The 20,760-nt window shown below is 44.2% G+C and overlaps 1 protein-coding gene across 5 annotated transcripts in view; it reads left to right on the plus strand.

Moving 5' to 3' along the window:
• Positions 1-20,760, plus strand: part of ccdc57 (coiled-coil domain containing 57) — a 179,441-nt gene that overhangs the window by 136,393 nt on the left and 22,288 nt on the right. For all 5 annotated transcript variants that reach the window (XR_005946643.1, XR_005946644.1, XM_041217393.1 and 2 more), the window contains 4 exons: positions 5,690-5,918; positions 6,141-6,265; positions 6,645-6,776; positions 10,920-11,169. Coding sequence is in view for 3 of the 5 variants with exons in the window: in XM_041217393.1 (XP_041073327.1) it covers positions 5,690-5,918; positions 6,141-6,265; positions 6,645-6,776; positions 10,920-11,169 (736 nt within the window). In the remaining 2 variants the exon portion in view is untranslated. The remainder of the gene's footprint in view (positions 1-5,689; positions 5,919-6,140; positions 6,266-6,644; positions 6,777-10,919; positions 11,170-20,760) is intronic.

Below are 20,760 nucleotides of genomic sequence, written 5' to 3' on the forward strand. Positions count from 1 at the left end.
TGTGGGCCATCAGCAGCAACAGAATTGTATGCAACCACAACGTGTAACCTCATAGTCTGGCATAGCGCCTACGGTATCGTTGTTTCTGGTGCCTAGGTCGATGCTGATTGATCCTTCAATGTCAATTCTTTTTGTAGGCTTCTTAGCAGTTTTATATAAGTGAATGGCTTGTTAGGCAGAAGACAATTAAGAGTCAACCACATTGCTGTGTGTTTGAAGTCACATGTAGGGCCAGATGGGTAAGGACAGCAGATTTCCTTCCCTAAAAGGACATTATTGAAACAGACGGGTTTCTACAACAATGGTCGTTATTATTGAGATTAAGGGGAGGATTTTCCCTCGTCAGGCAGGCCCGGGAACGGCCGAGAAATGGTCCCCCGCCCGTGATCGGGCCCAGACTGCAATTTCACATTGGCTGGCCAGTTAACAGCTAGCCAGTCTGAAATGCATGCTCAGAGCCTCAGTGCTGCCTGGCTGGGGGTGGGAGGAGTGCACACACTGAAGTTTGCACATGCGCGCTCATTGAAAGCTCCCTGAAGGCACAGAGCTGCCTCAGGGAGCTGAAGGATTTAAAAATTAAAAATAAAGATTTGAAAAATAAGGGAAACATGTCCCCACATGTGCTTTTGTCACATGAGCAGGGACATGTTAAAAATGAGATTAAAAAATTTTCATCGTTTTATTCACTGTTGAAAACGTCATCCCGTCACTTGGCCTATTCGCCCGCCGGCGACGGGCAGTGAAAAACTCAACTTATTTACCAGCTTAAGGGCCTTAATAGGCCTATTAATTGTCAGCGGATGTGCTGTCGACACTTGCGTATGCCTGCCAACTGAATTATCGCATGAATGCGCGATGATGTTGAAATGCTCGCCCGACATCATCGCGCTCAGGTGTGTCAGGCATGCACCCGCAAGCTGAGCTGAAAATCCTGCCCAAGGTTTTATTTAAAGATTTATTAACTGAATTTAAGTTCCACTAGCTGCCATGGTGGGATTCAACCCATGTCCCCAGAGCATTAGCCTGGGCTTCTGGATTACTAGTCTGGTGACATTAACATTACACTACTGCCTCCCATACTTGGTGCAACATTTTTCTCTTCCCTGACTTGGGTGAAGGGACCAAATGTATGAGTGGCTAAATTTGCTGTTAACACAAAGTTTGGTACGAATGTAAGTTGTGAAGAGGACATACGGAGCCTTCATAGGGATATAGATAGGCTAAGTGAGTGGGCAAAAATTTGGCAGATGGAAATAATTTGGTAAAATGTAAACTTGTCCACTTTGGCCAGAAAAATAGAAAATCAGTATACTATTTAAATGAAGCGAGATTGTAGAACTCTGAGGTGCAGAGGGACCTGGGTGTCCTGGTACATGAATCACAAAAAGTTAGAATGTAGTTACAAGAAGTGATTAGGAAGGCAAATAGAATGTTATCGTTTATTGCAAGCGGAATGGAATATAAAAGTAAGGATGTTTAGCTACAGTTGTATAGGGCTTTGGTGAGACCACACCTGGAGTACTGTGTACAGTTTTGGTCTCCTTAATTAAGAAAGGATATAAATGCATTATAGGTTCATCAGCAGGTTCACTCGACTGATACCTGGAATGGGGGTGTTATCTTATGAGGAAAGGTTGAATAGGCTGGGCCTGTATCCATTGGAGTTTAAAAGAATGACAAGTGATCTTATTGAGACATATAAGATGCTGAGGGGACTTAACAGCAGGGTGGATGCTAAAAGGATGTTTATCCTTATGGGAGAGACTAGAACTAGGGAACACCGTTTAAAAATAAGCAGTCTCCCATTCAAGACTGAGATGAAGAGAAATGTTTTCTCTCCAAGGGCCTTTAGTCTTTGGAACTCTCTTCCCTGGAGACCAATGGCAACAGGGTCATTGAATATTTTTAAGGCAGAGCTAGGTAGATTCTTGGCTAACAAGGGAGTCAAAGGATATCGAGTGTGGGCAGGAATGTGGAGTTGAGGCCACAATCAGATCAGCTATGATCTTATTGGATGGTGGAGCAGGCTCAAGGGACTAAATGGCTGACTCCTGCTCATAATTCATATGGTCATAAAATCAGAAGTATTTTAAAATTCAAGAGGCTAAAAATTGGATGTGGCCCATTTGTGGGCATTGTGTTGGGATGTGCAGCTATCCATCACCTGATGGAGGTGATGCAGACACCATGCAAACTTCATGCTGCCTGCTCATATCCAAGATTAGGACATGCAAACCAGCATTAATATGCTGATGATAGGCTGCGCACTTTAGTAGCAGCCCAGGTATGTGGATGGCTACCACATGTTAAAGGCAACCAGTGCGCCCTAAAACCAGCTTGCACCTTTTAAAGGTTGCTGCTCAGAGCCCTTTAAAACCCACTCCGCTCCTTGCAAAGGTCCAGCACCACTCCCAATTCAAACAACTTGCGTGAGCTCCTCCCAACAACACAATACACCATGGCCCAGATCCTCCAGGGATGGGTAAGGTGGTCGGGTCGGAGGGAGTCGGGTCAAGGCAGGAGTTGGGGGCTAGTCAGGTCAGGTCGGGAGGAGTCGGTGGTGGGGGTAAGGCAGTTGGCTGGCCGGGAGAGTCGGAGGTGTCATTTTGTGGTGGGGGCTGGCTAGTCAGGTCAGGTTAGTGGGGAGTATTCTGTACGTAAAGAGTTTAAATGTCCCAAAGCTTCTTTGAAAACCTACGGAGAGAATGGTAAGTGGGTAAGGGGTATAGTGGGTAAGGTAAGTGGGTGTGTAAGGGGGTATGGTGTGTGAGGGGGAAGGGTAGGTAAGTGCCATAAACGGGGGGCATAGTTTCTGTACAGATTCTCTCTGCTGCTCCCTCTGAGGTTTATTGCAGTTCTGTAGGATCAGAAGACTGCCCTGAAATATTGGAGGAAGGTAAGTGTTTTTTTTTTTGTCTGTTCAGGGTCGGAAACAGGGGTTCCAACCCTGAACGTAAGTTTTGAGCCAGTAATTCTACTAACTGCGATAACAAAAGAAAGTCAAAATCACCTCACTGTAAGCTCCATTGTGATCCCTTTATTTAAATAGTACTAATGGGGTGGTACCTTTTGCAACTGAAAACATTTCCACTTATGCATGTTTAAGAGAGACATCAACAGGACCTGCAAGGTCCAAAATGGTAGGTTGGGTGCCACATCAGTGCTAGATGCTGATTGGCATCACAATGTGCCATTTTGCATGCTTCCAAAGCAGTCAAGGGATGCCCAATGCATCTACCTTTCCTAACACACTGATTGGCATGTGCTTCACTGGAAGCCTATAGGGGTGGACTCCGGGCTCACACAATGCCAAAACCAGTGATGCTTCAGAGCTGCATTTTGCGATTAAGCCCTCTAATTTGTGGTTCATTTTTATGACCAGGTGAGGAGGGGTAGGTTGCCCTCCCTCTTTTCCCACTCTTTGTTTGACCACAACAAGATTTTCTTAAAATATATGTGCTTGCCAATTCAATGAGTGTTTTAACTGTTTACCTGCTATGACTATAAAAGACACATTCGGACAGGTTTCCTTGAGTTTTAATTGTACTTAACCTGGTCTAAGAAAAATAGTAAGAACGCTCCAGCTTTCTCTCTCTCTCTCTCTCACACACACACACACACACACACACACACACACACACACACACACACACACACACACACACACCAAGTCTTCGCTTAACGTTGACTCACTTAACATCATTTCACTTTAACGTCGTTAATAAAGTAGTGCCAGCATATCCATTTCACATTGCCAGCTTCACTTTAAAATCATTTGCCTCAGACTTCCTCTTCTGTGACCTGCCTGCGCACAAAACATTTCCTGCAGCGCCACCGCCCTTGCCTCCCGACATTACTGTCCAGCCCGTCCGCCTTCTTACCTGATGTTTCTCTCTGGCCAGTGTGCCTCCACCTTCCCCACACACACACACCCCCCACCCCCCCACCCCACAACCCTGTCACTCTCCAGTATGCTTCCATACCCCTCCCCCTCCCCTGTTGCTCTCCAGACAGCCTGTCTCCCCCCTCTTTCCCCCTCTCCCCTCCTCACTCCTGACATTGCTGTCCGGCGTACATCGACCCTGGCATTGCCTCCGTCCCTCGCCTCCCTCTCTGTTCTTACGAGGGTCTGTTTTCAGCAGCTCCGCTCCTGGCAATGATTCTGAAGCTCCTGCGCTCCATCTAGTGACAGGCATTAGTCAGTGCAAAGAGCCCTAGGATTCCATCAGCTCCCTATACAAACCAAATGCTGCCACCAGATGGAGCCTGGTCAATCTAAAATTACTGTAGCAAGTAATTTTTTTAAAATTATACCATGTATTGTACTTCTTTTATATGTAATGATTTATTTTATTTTTAAGTTATTTCAGTTAAGAATGCACAGTGCTGCACACATATGGTATAGTATTTCAACTTAAACAATGTTTTTTTTCCTGGCAACAAATGTCCAAAGGAACCTAACTCTGACGTTTACATTGATTCCTACAGGAACTCACGACTCATTTAACGTTGTTTCACTTAACGTTGTGATTTTCAGGAACGCAGCCACAACTTTAAATAAGGACCCCCTGTACATCTGGGCATTTTCCTTTCATAGCCAGAGTCACTTTGTCCAAATGATTATGTCTAATGGTTTGTCTCCACCCAGTTGAGTACCCAGGTGATTGTCTGGATGTTTTGCTAATGGGATAGGAGATGGCACCCATTCATACTCCTTTGAGGCAGTTGTTCCTGCAAGGCTTTTAAGACAGGTTGTCTCCATTTTAATGGCTTTGGAATGTAGAAGATATGGTGATGCAAATGTTCAGCATCTTCAACTGTGATTTCAAGTCTTTGGAATGTGACTTTAAAAAAAAATTAAATTGATTGTTTCAATCAATAAGTAAGTCATTTGCATAAAGTATGCTTTCATAACATTTGTTTTCTCCCTTTTTTTCTAACTTTGTGTCTGCACTGGTCGAGTTTGACATTCACCTTGGTTTTCAATTGAAAATGAAGATGCTTAACACTTTTGGGCTGTACCACTACACTTTTGAACTTTATAGGAAGCTTCCCTAGTTTTTTTTTTGTTTTGAGGGTTTTGCAAAGGATACTAGGAAATGAAGATTTTCAACAGGCTCTGATAAATGACCCCCACAAATATCCCATGGAATACAAGTCCAGTTATATCCTATGTAAAGGTAAAATACTACAGAAGCTGTAAATTTGAAATAAAAACACAAAATGCTGGAAATACTCAGCAGGCCTGGTAGCATATGTGGAGAGAAAAACAGAGTTATGGTTTCAGGCCTGTGAGCTTTCATCAAAACTGGGAAAAATTAGAAATTTAATAGGTTTTGAGCAAGTGAAAGGGGAGAGGTTAGGAGGTAGGAAAGGCTAAATGACAAAAGGTTTTGTTGCGCCAGACTAAAGGGAGTGGTAACGGGACAAGTAAAGGAACAAAAGATGTGTCTAGAGGAGGTGCGAATGGCAGGATCTTGAGTAGCTGCCTCCAAAAGCAAAGAAGAGGGAATAAGAAAGTTATATCCTTATGCTTTGAAATAATTTGGAAGCAATGGGGTCATGAAGATTGCCAGGAAAAAGATGTCAAACCTACACACATGTTTTTGTTGTTTTCATCTCATCAAATGCTTATTATAGTATTTTGGAATAAATTGGTGATTACTTATTTGTCCCTCTTCCACTTCAGAGTGAACTTGTCAAAGAGCTTCAGGGAGAAATTCTCCAACTACGACAGCAACTGGTTCGCTCACAATTAGTTAACAGCCCCTCAAAACAGCAAAGCTCAACCGCGTCAGTTTTGCAAGCCAAACTAAAGCAGGCAGCTCGCTACATCAGTCAGCTATCCCGTGACAAATTGCAATTGATTGAGATGGGAAATCGACTCCGTGCAGAACTGGTTGGACCTAAATTAGATGGTACATCACCAGTTACATCACTTATCGTTTTTAGGTTTAGAAAATTGTAATATGTAGAATTGTAAGTAATAAATTCTGTCATTACAGTCCATGCTCAGTTCCAGTTACAGTGATATATCATTTTCTGCATTTCACTGCCATTTAAATCTTATGATCATGTTTACATTATCTTGCAGATGCTGTTGTCTGTAATCATTAACTATGCCTTTTTTTCTCTTACAGTTTTTCAGCCCTCTGTTACTGTAGGCCATTCAGATCTACCTGCTCAGTCTCCCAAAGAGCTAGCACAAGAAGCACAGAATCGTCTGTCTGCTTTGGAGCGCTTACAGTACCAACTCACCACACAGGTGATGATGTTCTCAGTGTTTGTAATATTTCTCAACACCTGACTGAAATAAAGTTCTTCTCCATTAGTCTACCTCATGCTTTTTCATAAAAATGCTCTTTCTAAAAATTTTCTTTTTTTTTCTTTGCCCTTTTTTATGGTAGTTTTTTCCTATCCTTTAGATCCCTTGGTCACCCACAGCTCCCATGATTACTTTGACGATTGTGTGATGCTATTCATAGATGCAATTTGCTGAGAATCTTTGCTCCTCCCTTCTAGAGTAATATCTAGATTCTGGTTGCCGTTTGTATTTAGTTTAGTGTTTAGTTATCCCCATCATCAGTTCACTGCTGTGTTTATTTATAGACTCTTAACTTTAGAGAAGTGTTGTGTGATTTTAGGAGCTGCAATATGCACAGCTGAAACACTTCAAACAAGTTCCCATCACAGTGCAGCAGAATTCATCGGAGAGTGAAAATGACCAGAATGTCCTAAGTAAGAACATTGGAACAAGAGCACAAATCAGGAATTCGGTAAGGTGCTGGAGAACTAAAATGAAAGTATTTTTACCAATTGAGTAATCATTTCAAGAATTTGATTTAACAGAAGATACGGTGCAGAATGTAGGTTAACCAATGTCCCCAAATTGTAACTGATCTTTTTAAGCCAGTCAGTGCAATAGTTCCAGTACAAAACTGCCATTATTTATCACTGTACTTTAGAAAACCTGAAATATGGATTCCTGTGACCCAGAGGAAGCATCTTGTTAAAAAATAAGTATTTGCAGGCATAAGGGAAAGCTGTTCTGTAACTGTTTTGATTTGAGTTGGTTTAAATTCTCTGCACTAGCGCTAGAAAATTGACCTGCAGGGAAATCGATCCCAGCTCTGTTTAGGTGTAACCTGTCCGGCCGTACAGGTCTTATCTCCCCCAGAAGTGATCCCAATGTCTCAAGAATCTAAAGCTGTCCCTCCTGCACCATCTCTGCAGCTGCACACATTCATCTGCTCTGTCCTCCAATTCCTATTCTCACTTGTGTGAGGTGCTGGTGGTAAACTGGAGATTACAACTTTTGTGGTCTTGTTTGCTAATCTCCTACCAGTTCCCTATATTCTGAGTGCAAGACCACATTCCTCTTTCAAACTATGTCATTGGTACTGATGTGGACTACAACTGCCAGCTGTTCACCCTTTCCCTTCAGCGTGCTCTGCAGCCATTCAGTGATATCCTTGAACCTGGTACCAGGGAGACAACATACCATCTGCAGCTGCAGAAACTCCTGTCTGTTCCCCCAACTATTAAATCTCCTATCACTATTGCTCTTCCAATCTCCTTTGTACCCCCCTGTACAGCTGAACCAGCTGTTGTGCCATGGACTTGGCTCTGTCTGCGCTCCCCAGATGGACCACCAATTTCATCAGTATTCAGAGCTGAATACTGGTTGCACTCGGGGGACTCCTGCACTACCTGTCTGTTTCTTCTTGACTTCCTAAGTGATCACCCATTCCTTCTTTCCCTGCATACTCTTAAGTGGTAGGGTGGCCACATCTATAAACAAGCTATCCACAAAGCTCTCAGTGATGCCAGCTGCTGCTCAAGTTCCGAAACCCAGACCTTGAGCTGCTGCAGTTGATGACATTCCCTGCATATATGGTTATCCAGGACACAGTAAATGTCCTGGAGTTACCACATGGAACAGGATGTGCGCACCAGAAGTCGGAGCTGCCCTGCCATTCTTCTATCTATTAGATTGTGAAACTTGCTACTTAAATAAAGAATAGCCAGCTACTCACTTCTCTTCTCTGTTGTCACTTCAACATAAAAATCATGGCGCATGGGTTCAAACTATAATAATAGGTAAGATTTAGTACTGACTTGTGTCGTAATTCTGCACACAGAACAGTCAACAAATGGAATGGATTTTCTTATGAGTTAGTGCAAATGAAAATCATCAAATAATTTAATAAACTGTAGTTTTGTTCGGATGGAAGCGTCAAGTTCACCTTCCTCATCGGTATGTATTTTGTGGTATTACTTATTGTTTCACATTTCTGGGATGTTGATACCACCTTAGCCAATAGGTGGCATCGAATATCAAGCTCGTTCCAGCAGAGCTCAGTTGTTGAAATTCCAGTCAAGGCTGGCGCAAACGCAAGGAGAATTAGGCGTTCACACAGGGCAGCATTTTCCAGGGGTTGGTGGGTGATCTTTTGTGGAATCTCCCAGTCAGCTGTCCACACTTGTGTCAAGCAGGTTACAGACGTTCTCTTCAGGCCTGCATTGACTGCATGCATGAGGCCAGCCAGGCACAGCGAACCAGAGGCTTCGCGGCCATTGCTGGCTTCCCCCACATCCAGGGTGCCATAGATGGCACACATGTGGCCACCACCTACAGCACGCCAGCACTGTGGTTAGAAAAAAAAAACTGAATTCTGACTCCTGAAACTTTTAAAATGCTATCAATATGACTTGATTATTAGTGTGAGCAATTTAACCAAGGGTCTGGGGGCAGGGCACTACGCAGTTTCAATACAGTCCCTTTTCACTCCCCCTCTATCCCTCTGGAATTTTCTAGCAGGCAACATCAAGGACAACTCTTTCCAAGGCCTCTCCCCCCCCCACCCCCCCCGGGCCATCCACGAAGCATGCTCGCAGCCTCCCAACCGTTTCCCTCTGCGTGCACGTGCTCGCTGGCCATCCAATTGCTTCCATTTGCTTTCTCTTCCTCTGCCCCTCCAGGTGATGATCTCGTGATGTGGGTTGAAGTCTCGTAAGGAGCAGAGCGCCCAAATCTAAGCGGTGCCGAGGGAACATGGTGCTATAGAAGCAAAGGGGACTTGGGAGGCTGAGACCGGAGCGAGGGCTGAGGGCAGGCCACTGATAACTATCCATGAACTTGACAATTTTTAGCGGTTGCGTGAGAGTGGGACCATTTTACTGTATCCATTTTGGAAAGTTCATTGTGGGGTGGGGGGCGGCATCAGACTGAAAGTTCGTCTAGGGCAGCAAATACAGTGTGCCTGCCCTGCATACAGCGGTCCTTGGATTCTGCAAAGAGCAAAGGCATCTTTTTCTGACAGTTTGTTTTCTGTGGGATGCCTCACCCACTGGTAGGCTTTGTTTTTTGGAAGTTTGAGGGGTAACGTACGTGATTGACCATTTAAATCAGTTGTTAGAAGATTGTGCTTAGCAAGCACCAGAATTCTCAATGTGCACAGTTAGTGAGCAGGCTTCCCCATTGCGAATGTGAAGGTGAAAAGTTATCTTTCAGGGTCATGTTAGAATTTTACTTTGTACTTTCTGGATATTCGAGCCCAGAGGTTTGCCAGTTGAGGAAATCCATGGCTGATCTCCTTCAGGAATCTTGCCATCCTAACTCTGCTAAACAGCAACTTGCTGTTGGTGGAAAAAGTTATGATTATTCTTCTGTTTGCTTTCATTTTTCTGATCTGTAAAATAACAACACAAAATTTGAAGCGTAAATCACTGCACAATATGGAATGACTGCCTTCTGTGCTGTATTTTTTTACATGCTCCCCCACCACGCCCCCCCCCCCCCCACCCCCCACCCAAACAAATCAGGAAAGCCCCAGATAGATTCTCATTTAAGCAGATCTAGGAAGACTGCATTTGGTATCAGTGTCAACTTGGTTCAGGCGTGGAAATCAACCGTGGACATTGGGTGAGGAGAAGATTGAGCTCATCTGCGATTACCCCCATGTTTGAATAGTCTTCCACTATCTGGGCTCATGCATAAAGGGTGGTCAGTTTAATGAAATGGGAATGGCAGCCTGCACTCGGGGAGCTGCAACCCAATAAGGAGTTGGCCTTCAAGAGAGGAAGATGAAGAAAGGGGGAAAATTGGTAGAGCAAAAGAAAATATTGCGATTTAACGGGTATTAGAAGCAGTTCTTAATATACAAATGATATTGGATTTTGTAGTTGGAGCCAGCATCCTGCACCTTTAGCAAGTGACTGCATGGGAGAAAGGATATTCCTACTGCATCGTCTGAAAGCCAAACTGTATAGGAAAGGTAAAAGCAAAATACAGCGAATGCTGGAAATCTGAAACAAAAACAAAAATAGCTGAAAAAACTCAGTAGGTCTGACAGCATCTGCAGAGAGGAATACAGTTAACGTTTCGAGTCCGAATGACTCTTCAGTATAGGAAAGGCATGTTTAAAAGGATTGTTTGGTTCACTGAGTTTATCCAAAAAGTAGCTGAGCACAGACCAGGAAAGTATCATCTCCAGTCCCTAGTCTGAGCTAAGTTAACTTATCTTTAGTTAGAGTAAGAGTTATACAGTTAGCCTCCTCATTCCTGAGTTAGGGACTTTGGAAGGATAAGAGTCAATCATTCCCATTCCTGATTACTATTCATGGATTCCTGCTGGAAATACACAGCGGTGGGCATATGATGGGGATAAGGTTTGGCTTAGCTATTATTATTCCAGTGGTCAATTACCCTGTCGAAACTCATTGTAAAGGATGATGCAAATAATAGCCATTTGGTCAAGGTTCTTGCTGCTGGTAGAATTATATTCCAGCAGTATGTCAACTTCTTCAGCAAGTGGGAGAGTTGACAAAATATGTAAATGACTGAAAATGAAAGGCATAGTCAATTTTTCAACTGAATTTGTAAGGTGTGTGTTTTTTTTTTCTGTTTTGACTTTCAGAGCACAACTGTCCCACCAACAGGAAATACTGTGAATAGCAAAACAAAAAGTGTGGTCTCCAAAACTAGCCAGTCACATCTGCTTGTACCAGAACCCAGCCAGTCACAACCAATGATGCATGGTCCATCCACTCAATCCGAACTACTGATGTCATCCTATGGAGCTGACAGTTCTATTCAAGATATCTGGCAGATGTTAGAGGGAGGATCCAGTCCTTCCATATTTACTCCACAGAACAACAGTGAGCCAGGTAATTTGGGGGGAATGAGGAAAAGTGCAAAGCATTAGTTTAATTCATTTGTTCAATAGTGAAAATGGTACAGAGCAAATGTTATTTTAGTAGATATTTTTATATTAAAAACTTAATGTCAGCATAAGATGGAGTACTTATAATATAAAGTGCTATATGGTCATTTGTGCTCTCCTAAGTGACATAGCTTCCTGTGTTTCTTAACTTTCTCTTCCGCTCTGTCTGAACCTGTCTCTTCCTCTACATCTTTCTCCATGTCTGATCTCATATTCTCACTGTGAATTGCACTTCTCTCCACTTAGTTGCTGATTAATATCTACTGTTTTGTAAAAGTGCTTGGTGATTGCCAGAGTTGCTAAAGTTGGTGAGGCTGACAGGGTGTGATGCTGGACATGGAGAAGGCCTTGGTTCTGACTTCAAGAGCTGAATCTTCTGGCTGGGGTGCAGGTAGCGGAGCCCGCACGTCAGCGCTTAAATGTCGCATGAGCGTCCCGACATCAGCGCGCGGCATCACGATGTTTAGGTCGGCGGGCGTGCTATGCAGCGCAACGCGCACCTGCCATTAACTAAAGGCCTTGTTAAGGCCATTAAGTCGCCAATCAATGAGGATTTTGAGGGGCCCGTGTGAACTTTGTCTCAGTGCACGGGCCCAACGGGCAGGCGGGTAAATGATCTTTTATCAAACTTCATGAGGTTTGATATCGGAATTAAAAAGGTTCAATAAAGTTTTTGTGTACTTCGTTAACATTTCCCATCTCGTGTGACATTTTCACATGAGGGGGACATGATTTTTTTTTTCTATTTTTAATGTTTCACAGACTTTCAGCGATCTCCCTGAGGCAGCACTTAGCCTCAGGGAGATGTGCGCTCTTTCACCACATGCACGAAAGAGCGCACTCTCACAGTTGGGGAATTCCCCTACCTCTGCCCGTCCAGGAAGTGCATAGCGCTTCCTGTCAGGCGGCAGGCTGGGTGGGCCTTAATTGGCCTGCCCATGTAAAATGGCGGTGGGGCCCGTTTTGGCGGCGGCGATCGGCTGCCTGCCCCCCGACCGAGTCGGTTGAGCCCGCCCACCCATCAAGGGCAAAATTCAGCCCCAAGTGTCAGGTCAGACAACTTGCTCCCAGTCTGGCCTTTTCAAATTTAAATAGGGACCCAGGGAGACCCAACCAGATGAGCATATACTGAATGAGATGCCTCCCCGAGTTGAAAAGCAACAAGGGAGCGTAGCCAGCCTCCCAGTCCCCTAGCCTGCAGCATGAGAGGGAGATGGAGCACAGACTGATGCTCTTTACATCAAGAGAGCATTGTTCATTGTGTTTGTCTGATCAGTGAGAAGCAGGTGGAAAATGCACGGGGCTTTGCCACGATAATGGACTTCCCCTATGCAGGATGTTATCGACTTTATGCACGTGGTTTTATGGGTGCTGTATCTAACTGCTGAGATGTACTGCACCTGCACAGGGTTCCACTTGCTGAATGTACAGTTACTATGCAACTACATTTGACACATCATGCTGGTGGGTACTCGCTGTCTTTGCAGTAGTTATACATTTATTCTGAGCAAGTCCTCCATTCCCTCAGTATATGAGCCACCAAGTCAAATCAGAGGGTGCCTGCTGGATGATCATGAGGGCTATCCCCTTATCACCTTGCTCTTGATTCTGGTGTGCAACCCAAACACACATGGCCAGCATATCATGTGAGCCATGTTATCACACAAAGCATCATAGAGCAGACTATTGGGTGCCTAAGCAATGGTTCTACTGCCTGGATTGATCTGGAGGAATCTTGCAGTACTCACTGGAGTGTGTCCCCCAAGTCATCGTGATCTGCCATATGCTCTACAACCTGGCCATCATGAGGGCACAACATTTGCCACCAGGTTTATGATGAGCAGCTCAGGAACAGGAACAGGAGCAGGAGGAAGGGAAGAAGCAACCAACTCACCCCTTTCTAACCATGCTATCCATGATCGCCTCATCTGACTATGATTGCGCTGAACACAACCCAAAGCCCCCTTGTACTGTCCATTTCCATGTCCTTTGGCTACACTGCTGAAATAAAAGTCACCAAAAGACAGCTGTTTCAAACCAACTTTATCCAACAAACCAACTAACATTCTATTCAAAAGTCATCTAATCACCCTTGTACATATCCTTGATGCCAGTCTTGCAGTTTTCATTGCTTGTCTTGGTGTTCCTATGCTGTACTACCTCATTGACCTGCATCCAAGAATGAGAGTCCAGAAGGCTGTGTTGCCTGCTGGGGTGCTAGAGTTGGGGACATCTGCTCTGGTCTGGAGAGGAACTTGCAGTGGGAGGGGGATGATCCCGTTGTCATGGTCCACGAAGGTAAACAACAGGTGTAGTACTAAGAAAGAAGTTCTGCTTAGGGAGTATGAGCAATTAGGCACTAAATTAAAAAGCAGAACCTCAAAAATAATAATCTCTGGATTATTATCTGAGACATCAGCAAATTGGTGTAAGGTAAGTAAGATTAGAGAGTTAAATGTGTGGCTCAAAGATTGGCATGGGAGAAATGGGTTTCAATTCATGGGGCACTGGCATCAGTACTGGGGAAAGTGGGAGCTGTATTATTGGGATGGTCTTCACCCGAACCATGCTGGAACTAGTGTTGTGGCGAGTCAGCTTGAGCAGTAGAGAGGGCTTTAAACTATATAGTGGGGGCAAGGGATCACATGGGGGAAGATGTGATAAATTAAAGAGGGAAGACGTAAGAGTGCGTCAGCAGATAAAGCCAGAGATTGTGAAAATAGTGAAAGGACAGAACTAAAGGCTCTGCATCTGAATACACATAGCATTCATAACAAAACGAATGAATTGGCAGCTCAGATAGAAATAAATACGCCTGACCTGATAGCCGTTACAGAGACATGGCTGCAAGGTGACAGAGGCTGGGACCTGTATTTTGAAGGGTACATGTCATTTCAGAAGGACAGCATGCTAGGAAAAGTTCATGAGGTAGCCCTGTTAATTAAGGATGACAGCACAACAGAGAGAGAAGACCTCAGTTCTAAAGATCAAGATGTAGAATCAGTTTGGGTAGAGTTAAGAAATAGTGAAGTTACTTGTGGGAGTAGGTTATAGGCCTCCTAACAATAAGCACACAGTAGGACGAACATACAGGATGAAATAATGAGTGCTTGTGAGAAATGTACAGAAATAATCATAGGCGATTTTAATTCACATATAGATTGGCCGAATCAGATTGGCAAAGGTACCTTGGAAGATGAGTTCAAAGAGTGTTGTTGGGACAGGTTCTTACAGCAGCTCATTTTAAAGCCAACCAGAGAGCAGGCTACTCTAGATCTGGTAATGTGCAATGAGGCAGGATTGATTAATGACCTCATAGTAAAGGCGCCTGTTATGGATAGGAGGGGAGTTAATTTAAACAGCACTAATTTCTCCTCTCACCACCCGTTCGTAAACAGGAAGATGTTTTAATTTGTTTCTCTCTTTATAAGCGGTGACGTATTTCCCAACCCCTCGGCTTTTGTGTGATCCAATTTTCTATTGATAGCCACAGCAAATTCAAGATAGGATGAACTAAAAAGGGTTATTTTTTGCACACATGCAAAAGGAAGATAGTAACATCCCCATTACACTGAAACAGTAAAGAGAGGGATAGAGAAAAGGTTTTACAGTACAGAGACGACAGAGAAAATAAATATTGGTGGACTTGAGTTCCAGAATCCAGAATCAAAATGCAATGAGGTATTCCTTCACGGAGGTTGGCAGAGTGAAAATCAATGTTGTAGAATTCACATTTCCGGCAGCGTGAATTTCACAAGATGAGATAGACATGCAGAGATGTATCAGTCTAGAAGGTGATGTTACAGATCTTCCAGCAAAAGCAAGTTAGATGGAGCCAGGTGTCCAACCTGGGCCAGAGCTCCTTCAGTGTGGCCTCGTTGGAGTCTCTCTGCTGGTCAGTTAGGTAGTAGGCTCCATGTCTTTTGGAATACTACTGCCTTCTAGTGGATGGTAACTCTTGCTGTACCTCCCTGCGGCCTTTCAACTAAGTGAGGCATAACCCTCACTCTTTCTGGGTGGATTTGGGAACTTGCGTAGTTCCCATTTAAATTTGCCATAAAGCTTTCGGCTAGACCAATCAGTGGCTTCTTAGTCAGTGCCTTTGGATTGGGAATGGGCGCTCACCTAACTGGTTCCATGTCACCTGGAATACCACTGTCCTCAAGTGGTGGTGCAGCGCCAGCTACGCTCCCTTGTTGCTTTTCAGCTGGGGGAGGCATCTGTCTCTACCTGCTCACCTGCTTGGGGACTCCCTGGGTCTCTATTTAAATTTGAAAAGAAGATTTCTCTCAGCCACACTTCTGGCAATTGCTTAACCTTTTCCGTGCCTGGTTTAATAACTTGCCTTCCTTCAGGCTCTTCGACTACATTGGGCATCTCCCTCACTATCTCTTTTTGGAACTTCCCTGGTCCCTGTTTAATCCTGGGATATTCTGTCATTATATTTTAACTTTACTGGCCCGGCTTTGGCCTTGTTACATTCAAGCAGCTCTTGCTCAATGGTTATGGGTTTTATTTCACCCTTTTGGGCCTCTGAACATTCCCCAGCCTTCTGTATTCCTGCAGATTTCTGGCTAACACTTTGCTGCCTTCCAAATCGTTTCCAAGGGAGAAATCGATTCCTGCTACTGGTAGTTCAGGGACAATTCCTACCATGACAAGGCTTGAAACAAGATCACACTCTTGGTGGACCCTTTGGAGGGGTGCAAACACAGATCCTCCTCCCACTCCATTGAGCTTTGGCCTTAGGGAGGATTTGGGGTTGGGGGAGGGAAGAGGGGGTGAGGTAGATTTATGTTTCCCCCACCATTATGAGTGGCTCCTGCTTCTCAAAGCAGTGCAACAGACTTGCTCATGTTTTGGGATGGGTAAGGGGACACTGTTTCTGAAAGGACAAAACTCTGGAAGCTCTCTGGGAGTTTGTGTGGCTCAGGCACACATAGTGTCATGCCCTCCTAGAGGTAAGTTTCTGCAGCAAGAGTCTCTACCTGCTCTACCACACGACCCAGAGGACTACTCATATGGAGCCCTATTAGACTTATAGCCTTTCCTCGCAATTTTCAGCACTCAATTGTCTGGAATGGCCCATTTTATTACAATGGGAACACATCAGTCTCTGGGGGGTTCTTTTGGGCTGCAGGAGGGCTTCTTGCACTGTCCTTTGTGTTTTCTTTTCTGGATGGTGGGGGAAGCCACTCCAATCTAGATCACCCTGTTTATCTTTCCAATGTGCATGATAATCGTTTGGAAAGGGTCCGCCTGAGTTTCCAAGCCTGTGGGTCAAATCGCACCTGTCTGCCATGACTGCTGCAACCCTGGTTGCAAGAATTCTCTGCTCCTCTAAGTGCATCCATAAGTTGGAGGGTAAGCAATTTTTTAATTCCTCCAACAATATCAACTCGCGCAATCCTTCATAGGTGCGTGAGACTCTTAAGGACCTTGCCCATCGGTCAAACGTGATTTGCTTCAACTGTTTGAACTCAACGTAGGTTTGTGTGGGCTTCTTATGAGCTTTCCAAAATTGCTGGCGATGTGCCTCTGGGATTAACTTGTTGGTACTTCGGATGGCAGCTTGGTCTACTCATAATTCATGGACACATCAGGAAGCAGCATGCAGTAGATCTCTTGGACTCTCCCTGACAGCTACCCTTGAATTAAAAAGGCCCAGATATCTAATGGCCATTTTAACTGTCTAGCTACTTTCTCAAAAGTGGCAAAAAATGATTCCACATCACTCTCTTCAAAATTGGAAATTAGTCTAGCATATTTGAGGGCCTCAGTTCTAGATTAGGAAGAAAGGGCTTGCTATTAGATAGAGAGAGATTTTCCCTTGCAGCTTCCAACTGTCTGGTCTGTCTCTCTCTTTGTGCTGCTAGCTCCATTTCCAATTTTCAGAGCTGGAATTCTCGTTCCCTATCTTGTTCCCTCTTTCTCTTTCCCTTTCTCTCTCTCTTTCCTGAAATTCTATCTGCATTCTGAGCTTTTCCAGCTCGAAATTGGCTAGGGGAGGAGATTCAAAGTCATCGTTGGGATCTTCATCTACCTGTTTCTGTTAGGTATGTGAAATCCAAATGTCCTACCAACAACTGGACCAGTTCACTTCACCTTACAGGGTAACTTTAACTGTACCTCCCTAGCTACAGCTTTCAGTGCTGTTTTAGTGTTGTTTCACCATTCAGATCTCCTTGCTTGACCCACATTTGGACATCAAAGTTGTCACTTTGTTAGTGTTAGGGAAAAGAAATTTGCTATGGTAAGTTACTTATGTTTTAAAATTTGTTCCTGCCCCCGGGTTTTTCCTTTCGGCTTCCAGTTGACACTTTTATATCAGATTTGGCTCATGTCTTAAACTTGGACTCTGGTCAAATTCAACTGGGTTATCCTGGATTTGAGCTCCCAATTTCTTTTACAGACAGGAGGGGAGTTAATTTAAACAGCACTAATTTCTCCTCTTGCCACCCATCCGTAAACAGAAATGTGTTTTGATTTGTTTCCCTCTTTATAAGCAGCGTTGTATTTCCCAAACCTTCGGTTTTTGTGTGATCCAATTTTCTATTAATAACCCCACAGTAAACTCAAGATAGAATGAACTAAAAAGGGTTACTTTATTGCACACATTCAAAATGCAAAGGGAAGGTCATACATCGCCTCCAGACTCAGACAGTAAAGAGAGAGATGGAGAAAAGAAGGTTTTCCAGTACGGAGACCACAGAGAAAATAAATATTGGTTCATGTGAGTTCCAGAGTCCAGAATCAAAATCCAGTGAGGTATTCCTCTACGGAGGTTGCATCTAAAAAACGATGTTGTAGAATCCACTTTTCCAGTGGTGTGAATTTCACAAGATGAGATAGGCATGCAGAGATGAATCAATCTTGGAGGTGATGGTACAGAACTTCCAGCAGAAGCAAGTTAGATGGGGCCAGATATCCAACCTGGCCGAGAGCTCCTTCTGTGTGGCCTGCTAGTCAGATGTTAAATAGCAGATTGAGCTTTTCTGTTCAACAAGGCAATATTATTTGTTCTACAAGCCTGAGGTCTTGTTCTACAAGCCAGAGGGGAGAGCGGATTTTAGTAGGATCTGGCTAAGGTAGACTGGGAACAGCTACTTGTGGGGAAATCTACAAAAGAGCAGTGAGGGGGGGCGTTCAAAAAGAAAATGGGGAGGGTTCAGGCTCAACATATTCCCTCTAGGGTGATAGGAGGGAGTATCAAGCCCAGAGAATCATGGATGACCAGAGATATTCAGGATACAATGAGAAGGAAAATAAAGGTTTTAGAAGGTACAAGGGAAGCAAATCAGCGGAGACATTAGTGGAGTACAGAAAGTGCAGGGTGGAGCTTAAGAAAGCAATTAGAGGAGCAAAGAGGGGATATGAGAAAGCACCTACTGGTAAAAGTAGGGAAAATCCAAAGATATTCTATAAGTATATCAATGGGACGAGGATAACCAGGGGAAGAGTAGGGCCCATTAGGGACCAAGGGGGCAATCTATGGGTGGAGCCAGAGGACATTGCTAGAGTATTGAACGAATACTTCACATCCGTCTTCACCCAATAGAATGAGGATGAAGGTATGGAATTTGGGGAGAGAGACTGCAAGGTTCTTGAGCAAATTGATACAGGGAGTGACAAGGTATTGGAGGTGTTGGCCGGCTTAAAAGTGGACAGATCTCCAGATCTGGATGATTTGTGTCCCAGACTGCTGAAGGAGGCAAGGGAGGAGAGCGCAGGGGCTCTGATCCAAATTTTTAATTCTTCTCTGGCAACGGGGGTGGTGCCAGAGGACTGGAGAACAGCTAATGTGGTTCCGCTATTTAAGAAGGATTGTAGAGATAAGCCAGGGAACTACAGGCCAGTGAGTCTCACGTCAGTGGTAGGGAAACTATTGGAGAAAATTCTGAAGGAGAGAATCTATCTCTACTTGGAGAGGCAAAGTTTGATCAGGGATAGTCAGCATGTTTGTCAAAGGGAGGCCTAACAAATTTATTGAATTTTTTGAGGTGACCAGGTATGTAGATGAGGGTAATGCAGTTGATGTCATTTATATGGAGTTCAGCAAAGCCTTTGACAAGGTCCCACATGGGAGACTTATAAAGAAGGCAAATGCACATGGGATACAGGGTAATTTGATAAGGTGGATTCAAAATTGGCTTGGTTGTAGGAGGCAGAGGGTGATGACAGAAGGATGCTTTAGTGACTGGAAGCCAGTGTCCAGTGGCGTACCACAGGGATCTGTGCAGGATCCCTTATTATTCGTTAATTATATAAATAACATAGATGATTATGTGGGGGGGTAAGATTAGAAAATTTGCAGATGACACAAAGATCAGCCGGGTGGTTAGCAGTGAGGTTGAGTGTCTTGGACTACAGGAAGATATAGACGGAATGGTCAAATGGGCAGATAAGTGGCAGAAGGAATTTACCCCTGAAAAGTGTGAGGTGATACACTTTGGAAGGATTAATTTGACAAGGAAATATTCAATGAATGGCATGACACTAGGAAGTTCTGAGGAACAAAGGGACCTTGGCGTGTGTGTCCATAGATCTCTGAAGGCGGAAGGGCATGCTAGTGGGGTGGTAAAAAAGGCACATGGGACACTTGCCTTTATCAATCGAGGCATAGATTACAAAAGTAGGGAGGTCATGTTGGAGTTGTATAGAACCTTCATGAGGCCATGGCTGGAGTACTGTGTGCAGTTCTGGTCACCACATTATAGGAAGGATGTGATTGCACTGGAGAGGGTGCAGAGGAAATTCACCAGGATGTTGCCCAGGATGAAACATTTAAGTTATCAAGAGAGGTTGGATCAACTTGGGTTGTTTTCGTTGGAGCAGAGAAGACTGAGGGGTGACCTGATTGAGGTGTACAGGGTTATGAGGGATGTGGATAGGGAGCAGCTGTTCCCCTTAGTTGAAGAGTCAGTCATGAGGGGACACAAATTCAAGGTGAGGGGCAGGAGGTTTAGGGGCGATGTGAGGAAAAATGTTTTTACCCAGAGGGTGGTGACAGTCTGGAATGTGCTGCCTGGGAGGGTGGTGGAGGTGGGTTGCCTCACATCCTTTAAAAAGTACCTGGATGAGCACTTGGCACGTCATAACATTCAAGGCTATGGGCCAAGTGCTGGTAAATGGGATTAGGTAGGTAGGTCAGGTGTTTCTCATGTGTTGGTGCAGACTCGATGGGCCGAAGGGCCTCTTCTGCACTGTGTGATTCTGTGAAGTCAGTTAGTCTAACACCTTGCCGTAGGGAAAATGCTGGAATCTATTATTAAGGAAGTCATAGAAAATCTCAATACAATCAGGCAGTCAACATGATTTTGGGAAAGGGAAATTGTGCTTGACTAATTTATTAGAGCTCTTTAAGGAAGTAACAAGCAATGTGGATAAAGGGGAACCTGTGAACATGGCGTACTTAGATCTCTAGAAGACATTTGACAAGGTGCCACATCAAACACTACTACACAAAATAAGAGCTCATGGTGTAGGGGGTAACATAGTAGCATGGATAGAGGATTGGTTAGTAAACACAAGAAGA

This window comes from Carcharodon carcharias, chromosome 22 (genome assembly GCF_017639515.1).
Source record: "Carcharodon carcharias isolate sCarCar2 chromosome 22, sCarCar2.pri, whole genome shotgun sequence".
Lineage (NCBI taxonomy): Eukaryota > Metazoa > Chordata > Chondrichthyes > Lamniformes > Lamnidae > Carcharodon > Carcharodon carcharias.